General features: G+C 38.1%; 2 protein-coding genes across 2 annotated transcripts; one reads left to right on the top strand and one right to left on the bottom strand.

The window, feature by feature from the left end:
* Positions 1-259: 259 nt before the first annotated feature.
* On the top strand, positions 260-1764 carry LOC131942373 (uncharacterized; the record flags this gene model as incomplete). The annotated part of the gene is made up of 3 exons (XM_059302208.1): positions 260-451; positions 1112-1240; positions 1569-1764. Coding segments are annotated over 3 exons (357 nt in total), but the record flags the coding sequence as incomplete, so codon positions are not given.
* A 4203-nt stretch (positions 1765-5967) lies between these two features.
* Positions 5968-9964, bottom strand: LOC131942374 (complement C1q tumor necrosis factor-related protein 2-like). Its single transcript, XM_059302209.1, has 4 exons — positions 9841-9964; positions 8767-8870; positions 7772-7853; positions 5968-6348 (listed from the first exon to the last, which is right to left on the bottom strand). The coding sequence occupies exons 1-4, from the start codon at positions 9926-9928 to the stop codon at positions 6116-6118; spliced, it is 507 nt and encodes a 168-aa protein (XP_059158192.1). The 5' UTR covers positions 9929-9964; the 3' UTR covers positions 5968-6115.
* Between the last annotated feature and the right edge of the window lie 385 nt (positions 9965-10349).

Here is a 10349-nt window from a genome sequence, read left to right as displayed (position 1 = left end):
TATTACCAAACTCTTTAAAATGTGCGACATTGCTCTACCCATATAGTGCCCCCCCCCCCCCGGGTCGAGCTCAGTACAGTAGCCACCCCCTTGCTTCCCCCCCCCCCCCCCCCCACACGGCTTTGCCAAACAGTTTTAATCAATTGGGTTAGTTTTTTTAAGAGACGTGTATGCTTCTTCAACAAAGATAACCTGTTATAAACTCGTTACTATTTTTTGTTTTAAAAAAATCCCTTTCAAATTTTTTTTCTCTCTTCAGCACGGCGCCACTGACTCCAGTCATCAAACGCTAGATGACGTCACGCCATCCCTGCGCCCTGCCAGTAGCCCGGACCAAGAAAACATCGTCCCCAGCTACAGCAGACTCGAAGTGGCAGACCACTGCTGCAGCGAGTCCTGCTGGATCATCGTCAACAACAAGGTTTATGACGTCACGCGATTTCTTAGAATTGTAAGCGGGTTTTTCCATGTTTTTTAAAGTAAAATTAAATTCAATTTTTAAAATAGAACCTCATTGTTAACATGCGTTGTATTGTGTTAGGCATTGAATTAGCCTACTCAACCATAAAAAACAAGACTAGCACACATCTTGGTATCCGAACTTGAGACATTTGGGTTAAAAAGCTCTACCATCAGTGGCGTTAGCGAGGGGGGCGGGGGGGGGGGAAATAAGTCCCCGGGCGCCTACCTTAGGAGGGGGGGGGGGCGCCAAAATGGGTTGGAACAACAAATTGAAAGTTTGAGTGGGGGGGTGCAAATGAAAAGTTCGAGGGGGGGGGGGGGTGTGCAAATCGAAAGTTGTCCCCGGGCGCCGGGAAGGGTCGCTACTCCTCTGTCTACCATGTGACCACTCTGTCCCATAGGGGCAGAAAATGTAGTTACTTCTTAGTTGTTTGATTATTGGCAGTGTTTCTTCCAGACTTTGTATGGGGGGGGGGGGGGGTGGCGGATACTGTTAAAAGTATATATTTTCTAAATAAATTCCATTTAATTAAATCCTCCCCCCCCCCCATTAAGTGATGCCTGGGAAGAAATTAGATAATTATTGCAGATAAATTAAGCTAGTTAACAAGTCAACTATTCATGAAAATATTTTCTCTCTCACTCCCAGCACCCTGGTGGTGATGATATAATTTTAGAATATGCCGGGCATGACGCCACCACCTCCTTCATAGATAAAGGTCACAGCCTTGACGCTTACAGCATGTTGTCTGAGTACTACGTTGGGGAAGTCACTAAGGTGAGTCTAATTAGATAATTAATTTTTGTCATCAGTGGCACCATTGTGGTGCTAGATGCTCCGCAATGAACTTATTCTTAAATGTGTTTGTGAGTTTAAATTAGTATGTGTTTGGTGTTTATTTAATTGGAGGAAGTCAAGTTAAATTATTTGTTGTAAGATCACCAGAGTAACTATAAAGCATGTCATGCACAGCACAATGACTAACAAAATTAGTTTGTAATTTTCCAAAAAAAATATTTTAAATTAAAAAAAAATTTTTAAATAAATTTCTGAATATAAATCTATAAATATTGTTGTTAAGAATTATTTTACAATTTATTTTCAGTCTGATCAGATCCTAGAGAAAAAAAACTGCACATGAACACATAACAACATACCCACACATCAACACTGTAAAAAAAAACCTGCCTGGTTTTTTGAAGGAAAACAGTTGTTGTTTTACTGGACCAGTTCAATAAAGTCTACAGCCTGCGGAATACAACTGACTTCTGGATCATGATGAAAGACAATTGAGATTTCTATTGCTAGCTGAAAATCATACACATATATATATGAATGGATATATATGTATGTGTATATATATTTTTATCTAAAAACTGTATTTTTGTTGTTGGTTTTTTTTATTTTTAATATTCCAATGTAAAAAAAGAAATTTTTTTAAAAAATTAATTTAATTGCACCAACTGTTTGGTGTTATGAAATGATGTGCCTTTTAAAGCCTTTCAGTAGTTTCAAATGTTGATGTAATTTTGGGCTATTCTATGTGGCCCCAAAACATTGTTTTATATTGTCAAGCTGTGCTAAAAGAATACTGCACAATAATTTATATTCCAGGCTGCTTTCATTATTTTTTAAAACAGGTATATTTATAATAATTATCAAAATTTTGAGGTGGTTATAGCTGTAAGTTTGATTGTTGATCTCAGATTAGTTTTAAATTCTTATTTGTTATATGCAATGTGTACAGAATGTATTATAAATCAAGTTGACTTGTTTTTTTGTTTAACTTTTTTTTAAATATTATTTTTTAAAAGCTGATGGTACAGTGTTAAAATGTTTAATATGTATTTTGCTAATTATCTACAAGTGTTCATAGTTTTGCCTGCTTTGGTTGTGAATGTTAAAAATACATTTTTACACATGTTTTGAAAACGTTGTATTGTTTGTTACTTGCAAATAAACATTAAAATAAAAGTTCTTTCCGCCTATTTTTCTTTTATTATTCAAAGTTTTAATATTTTATTAGAAGAAACGTTACAATGCGGAAAAAAAAACAATTGCAAATTCACTTCTTTGTCAGATGAAAACAAGGGAAATAATTATGCTTTTAATGTGTTTAGAATGCTAAAATAAATTTATCTTAAATCTAAGATGCCTGAAACGTGGAAAATACGAGCTATTTAATATATATTTTTAATTTCTAGTTCCACCGCTTTGAAAATATAGTATAAATGATTACTATTTTTGTTTTATTAAAACTACGGATTAAAAGATTAAGTGGTCTCCCCTATCACCGAAGGAAAATATCTTTTAGCCACATTTTAATTTTAGTAATCATTACTCTTACCATTATTTATTTAAATTATTATTTACCCCAGACATGTTTTACAAAGGTTTTACAAACACGCCTTTTTGTAAATTAAATTTTACTATGAACCCACTCCCAACACGTAGAGGAATCCAATGTAAAAATTCTGTAAGATTTTGTAACATCATGTTAGAGAAATTCTGTTATAGAATAGATAGCGGATGGTGATCATTGCCTGCTTGTGGTTGGTGGAAGTAGATGGCTGACTCTGAGAGTTGTTGATATGGAGAGAGGCTGTCAGGAAGAGTGGTTGCTAAGGAGAGTGGCTGCCATAGGTGTGGTTTCTAAGGAGAGAAGTAGCTAGAGAAAAATTGATGGTAAATGAGAGAGACTGTCAGGGAGAGGGGTTGCTAAGGAGAGGGGTGTCCAGGGAGAATGGAGAGTAGTTGCTAAGGAAAGAGGCTTCAGGGAGAGTGGTTGCTAAGGAGATGTGTTAGGGAAAGTGGTTGCTATGGAGAGTGGTTGCTAAGGAGAGAGACTGCCAGGGAGTGTGGCTGCCCCTGCTGGAGGCTACACGTAGATGGACTCCAAACTTTCCACAAACAAATTAATGATATCAAAATATGTGAGGCTAATACCATCCCCCCACACCCAAACACACACATTTACAGTAATAATGTTATTAATTGTATTTCATCAAACTAAACAGCTAAACCGTCCAGTGTATGAATGTAAACAAGTTGACTACACCACCATAAAACATGAACGTTAAAACAAAAACAAAAAAAAAAATCACCTGAAGCCTGACGGATATGATAATCTGCATAATAATTTATTAAACGATATTTTAATTAGACAATAAGACACAACAAAAGTAAATTAGCACGAAGGCATAGAGCAAACATTGCAACCATCTGCCCAGGTGGTATTTTAGGACGCGTGCCAACGGGGGATTTGTTTTTGTTCATACATGTTACCAGTGTGGGGCCAACTCATTCACAAGTACACACTGAAAGGTTAAATTAACACAACAACGGATGGAATCGATTACACGTCGACATATGAAAATCAACATATGAAATCGATTTCTAGTCAGAACATTAAATTAACACATCAACACATAAAATCGATTACTCATCCGAACATACTTAAATTAACACAATTACAGATGAAATCGATTACTAATCAGAACATATCAAATCAATATAACAACACAGGAAATCAATTACTGATCAGAACATTTAATTAACACATGAAATCGATTACTCACAAGAACATATTAAATTTATACCACAACACATGAAATTGATTACTCTCCAGAACATTAAATTTATACCACAACACATGAAATTGATTACTCTACAGAACATTTAATTTATACTACAACATATGAAATTGATTACTCTCCATAACATTAAATTTATACCACAACACATGAAATATAGTCCTACATTCGAGCGTTAGGCTGTGATTCATCTAGATTCGATGGCACTGTGTATTTATCCTCTACTTTGAGACCTCCCCCAACCCCAACCCCCACCAAACACACACACACACACACACACACACACACACACACACATACACAAACGCATCTGTAAAAAAATCATCACAAACATCGTCATGTGTGAATGACGTTCACATGTAATGCCCTGACTTCACACAAATGTAAACGCCCTTTTCTCCTGCATAGACACTGGTCAAAAAATTACACAACAATTGATACATTAGCTTTACATACTATATAATACACTATCTGACAGTTTTTAACTTTACACGACAATGTATACGTTAGCTATACACATTATCTACTACACTTAACTACACTATCTTTATACTATAGCTATACACATTATCTAATACAATATCTTTGGACAGTAGCTTTACACACTGTCTAATTCACTATCTTTATACATTAGCTTAACATACTATCTAATACACTATCTGACAATTTTTAACTTTACGCGACAATTTATCCATAAACTATACACATTATCTAATGCACTATCTTCATGCAGTAACTTTACACTATCTAATTTACTATCTTTACGCATTAGCTTTACACACTAATACACTACCTTACAACGGTAAACACAATAAACAGCTATTGATACAGTAGCTATAGACATTATCTTATACAATATCTAACAATGATTAACCCCTTATACAAACATGTATCTATACATCATCATCCTCGCTCACCATGGACAGACACAAATGATAACTGTATTGAGGCTAATACAATTAGTAATAAAACAGATAGTGTTAGTTACCTCACAAGTTAAAGACACTGATGAAAGAAGATTTTGACAGCGATATCTTACTCTGATCAAAACACACACTTTCAACTATTCACATAATTGTTTTTATTTACTAAACAATTTCACGCATATATTCTACCAACACTATCACATCTACTTTTTTTTTAAAATCCACTTTCACACAATCATACACTGTACTGGATTAAAAAAGTGAATGATTATATTTACACAAGAAGAATTGGATAGCTCTTTTATGTGTAGCTATCCTGGGGTACGCACAGCACCGGGTAACACCCATCCTAGTGACGCCATTCCGTTGATACCTATTACACCAATTCCTGTTTTTTTTTCTGCATAGTCATCATCTATTCTAGCCCAATTTAAAAGTCTAATGAGCTATCAAGTATCTAATAGCTCGGGTCAAAAATTTCCATTACTGACTTTTATGTGTTGATCCATGCTTAGCGGTTTGATTAATGGGTGAAAAAATAGGTAATATATCCATCCATTAATATATGCAGAAACATGTTTCAAATAATTACTATTCATAAAGTTGTCTTCATTTTAAAAAATATGTGACATGGTTTAATAAAAACGCGTTTGACCCTAGTATGTCTCTATCAAAGAGCCCATAAAACTACTCCATTTCCCATGAACGTAGTTCCCATTGCCGTTTATATGTATATATAAACCTACAGTGTTTCTATTTAGGACCCTAGTCAGAGGCGTAGCGACCCTTCCCGGCGCGCGGGGACAAACTTTCGATTTGCACCCCCACCCTCAGGATTTCGATTTGCACCCCCCCCCCCCCCATCAAACTTTCGATTTGCAACCCCCCTCAAGCTTTCAATTTATTTTTCCAACCCATTTTGGCGCCCCTGTCCCCCCACCTCACTACGCCTCTGACCCTAGTATAATATACAAATGACCCTAGTATATAATATGAACGCCCCTAGTATGTCTCTATCAACGTCCCCGTAAAACTACTCCATTTCCCATGAACGTAGTTCCCATTGCCGTTTATATGTATATATAATCCTACAGTGTTTCTATTAATGACTCTAGTATAATACATGAATGACCCTAGTATGTCTCTATCAACGTCCCCGTAAAACTACTCCATTTCCCATGAACGTAGTTCCCATTGCCGTAGAAAAGGGCCACCCAGACGTCATCCCCCTCCCTCAGGTTGAGAACCACCGAGTTGGTGCCCGAGCCACGGTTGCCGAACGCCCCCGAGAAGACTCGGCTCACTTCTTGTCCGTTCAGGGTGATCATCGTCTCGATGGTGGTGTTGAACCCGGAGACGATGGTTGCTATGGGGGATAGAGAAGAATAAATGATGGTTGCTATGGGGATGAAGAGGATAAATGATGGTTGCTATGGGGATACAGAGGTATACATGATGGTTGCTATGGGGATAGAGAAGAATAAATGATGGTTGCTATGGAGATAAAGAGGATAATTTATGGTTACTATGGGGATAGAGAAGAATAAATGATGGTTGCTATGGAGATAAAGAGGATAAATGGTGGTAGCTATGTGGATAGAGAAGAATAAATTGTTGCTAAGGGTATAGAGAAGAATAAATGATGGTTGCTATGGAGACAGAGAAGAATAAATGATGGTTGCTATGGGGATAGAGAAGAATAAATGATGGTTGCTATGGGGATGAAGAGGATAAATGATGTTTGCTATGGAGATACAGAGGTATACATGATGGTTGCTATGGGGATAGAGAAGAATAAATGATGGTTGCTATGGAGATAAAGAGGATAATTTATGGTTACTATGGGGATAGAGAAGAATAAATGATGGTTGCTATGGAGATAAAGAGGATAAATGGTGGTAGCTATGTGGATAGAGAAGAATAAATTGTTGCTAAGGGTATAGAGAAGAATAAATGATGGTTGCTATGGAGACAGAGAAGAATAAATGATGGTTGCTATGGGGATAGAGAAGAATAAATGATGGTTGCTATGGGGATGAAGAGGATAAATGATGTTTGCTATGGAGATACAGAGGTATACATGATGGTTGCTATGGGGATAGAGAAGAATAAATGATGGTTGCTATGGAGATAAAGAGGATAATTTATGGTTACTATGGGGATAGAGAAGAATAAATGATGGTTGCTATGGAGATAAAGAGGATAAATTATGGTTGCTATGTGGATAAAGAAGAATAAATTCTTGCTAAGGGCATAGAGAAGAATAAATGGTGTTTACTATAGGAATAGAGAAGAATAAACAATGGTTGCTATGGAGATAGAGAAGAATAAATGATGCTAGATGTTTGAGGATACAGAAAAATAAATGATTGGTAAAAAAAATTCAGTCTAGTCGCCGTGGAGCGGTTGTATGTGGTAGAGGCGGGGGGGGGGGGGGCAGTTTTTCAGAGAAGTACTGAAATATGTAAAGTGCAAATAACGTTGTGATTAAAGTACATTGGCCAACCATTTAAAGCTAAAAATAATAATACAAGCAAGCGTTATTTACGACATGTTTCGATGAACGGCTCATTGTAGATGAGTACCAATGTCAATATTAACATTCATAAACTTCACAGCTGTGAATGCGTGGGTGTGTAGGGGTAAGGGAAGGGAACGGAAAGTGGGGATGGGGGGGGGGGGTCGAAAAAAGTATTTCTTTCAATACGTGTTAAGAAGTGGGCGCTTGACGTTACGTTTATGGGACCAGGTGATTTGTTTACTTCCCATGAGACAATGTAATCCCTTACCTGTGAACAGGTAGACGCCGGACACTGGCACCGTGAAGATGCCACTCCTGGGGTTGTAGGCCCCACCGTTGTTGACCAGCACCTGGGTTAGACGGTAGACTAATTAGATGTACGTCACTACATCATTAGCGTTGTGTTAATTAGAAGTACTTCATTGCATAATCAGCGTTATGGTTAATTAGAAGAACGTCACTACATTATTAGCGTTATGGTTAATTAGAAGAACGTCACTACATCATTAGCGTTACGTTAATTAGAAGTACGGCATTACATCATTAGCGTTATGGTTAATTAGAAGAACGTCACTACATCGATAGTGTTATGGTTAATTAGAAATATATAATAACATCATTAGCGTTTACGATAATTAGAAGTACGTCATTACATAATTAGCGTTACGTTTAATTAGAAGTACGCCACTATATCATTAGCGTTATGGTTAATTGAAAGTATGTCACTACATCATTAGTATTACAGTAAATTAGAAGTGCGTAACTTTATAATTGGCTATGCCTTAGAAGTACGTCTATCATAATTGGCTCTATTCGTAAGCACGTAGAAAATCTGCCATTACAAAACTGATTGAAGTTTCCGTTTGACTATTGGAGTTGTATTAGTCTTCTAGCTGACGTTCTGGCTCTCTTCGACAGGCTAATGAAATATGTTCATGTAAACTTTCGATTTGCACCCCCATCAACCTTTCAATTTATTTTTCCAACCCATTTTGGCGCCCCCTAAGGTCGGCGCCCGGGGACATATGTCCCCCCCCCCGCCTCCTCCCCCCCTCGCTACTGACTTCACCTATTCTACAAACCGTCGGATTTGAAATGCTTTTTAAATGCAATTTAAAATCACATATAATGTTGTTTAGCTGAACTCAGAATTATTTAATGGACGAGGTAATGAATAACGTGCGGACCAGTGTTTCTTCCAGCCCCCCCCTCCCCCCCCCCCCCCTGAAAAGATGCCTGGAAGAAAAACTGGTGCGAACTTACGTCATCAAAGACTATGACGTCAGCATCCTTTAGAAATGGGATGTTCGACGCGGCGTGTGCTGAGAATGAGATGATTTGTTTCTGTTCTTTTAGCTTGGAGCTTCCTGGAGTAAAAAAAATAATGGTATTCATTATTTATGTAGATTTGATTTAAAAATAACATGAAATAAACACATGTGTGACCCTGTCTAAAAACTGTGTTAAGTCTGTGGTATTGGGTCAGCCATTACGTGAAACAGGATGTTCACGTTCATTGGTCAAATATGTGCGCAGTTTTTTTTTTTTTTTTTTTTTTTTTTAGAAAGCAAATCGTTTACATAAAGATCAAGGACGCTTTCTACTTAGTATGAGATCATATAGGAACAAGGCTGAAACATGTTATATTTTTCTTCGGTTAGGTAAGTATTCTGTAGATCCCCCCCCCTCATACACACACCACACCTCTTAGCTTAGGTTGCGTGGCATAACTCTGTCCACACAATCCTATCACATGCAAGGAAATGTAAACCAGCATCACAATCCTGACCGCGACCCTGACCTTTAACGTAACACATCCTAACCATTACAGCGACACCATCAGAAAAAAATCCTCCCACAGTTGTCAAGTATTACCACGCCATCATAAATGCCAACGAAACTCTACTCCCCCCTGCCGTTCAAGTCACCTTATATTCTTAACATCTTTATTATCCATGTATTTGTTTTTTTTAAATAATTAAGCTCGTAACGGGTTCCACTCCCTAGATCAGTGGTTCTTAACATTTTCGGAGGTACGAACCAGTGTTTCTTTCATACTTTTTTTCTCCGGGGAGAGGGGGGGGGGGCACTTGATATTTTAAAGTGGGGTGGGGGGGGGCGGACTCTGTTAAAAGTATATATTTTCTATATAAATTCCATTTCGTTCGGGGGGGGGGCGGTAGACTCTCTTCGGGAGGGCTTCTGACTGGGTGGGCAAAAGTTTATACGTTTCCCTTTATTCCAAAAGTTTCTTCTTTTCAAGTTAGGGGTACCACTGCATGCCCCCCCCCCCCCCAGATATGCCTCTGACCACGAACATCAACCACCCCCCCTCACCTTTCTCCTTGAGCAGACTTTGAACAGCCTCGGTAATGTCCCAGAGCCGGGTCGTCAGGTACGAGTTCTCTTCTTGTAGCTCAGCCATTTTCTTTTCCAGCACTCCCAACCTCTCATCGCAATTGCATGACTGGGGGGGGGGGGGATAAAATATTTTGATTAACATACTGACAAGGGGGGGATATTTGATTAACATACTGGGGGGGGGGTATTTGATTAACATTCGGGGGGTGTGGTAAAATATTTAACATTACACACATCCACTACAAGCAATGACACATCATCATCATCATCATCACTCCTTTATGGCCCCTGGGGAGCAAAGGGCTGCAAAGCAATGACACGGGGGGAGGGTGGGGGGGAATTTGATAAACATACTGACACCATTGGAACGAAAATACGCTGGCAATGTCTGTATTAGACAGGTGTTAAAGCCACATACACGAAGAAGGTGAAGAGGGGATACAGACCTTACATAGACACTTTATGATCACTGGATACCATAAACA

This window comes from Physella acuta, unplaced genomic scaffold (assembly GCF_028476545.2).
Source record: "Physella acuta isolate Inbredline_101_S28 unplaced genomic scaffold, ASM2847654v3 ptg000404l, whole genome shotgun sequence".
In the NCBI taxonomy this organism is placed as follows: Eukaryota; Metazoa; Mollusca; class Gastropoda; family Physidae; genus Physella; species Physella acuta.
The sequence above is the reverse complement of the archived record's forward strand: the minus strand, read 5'-3'. Positions and strand labels throughout refer to the sequence as shown.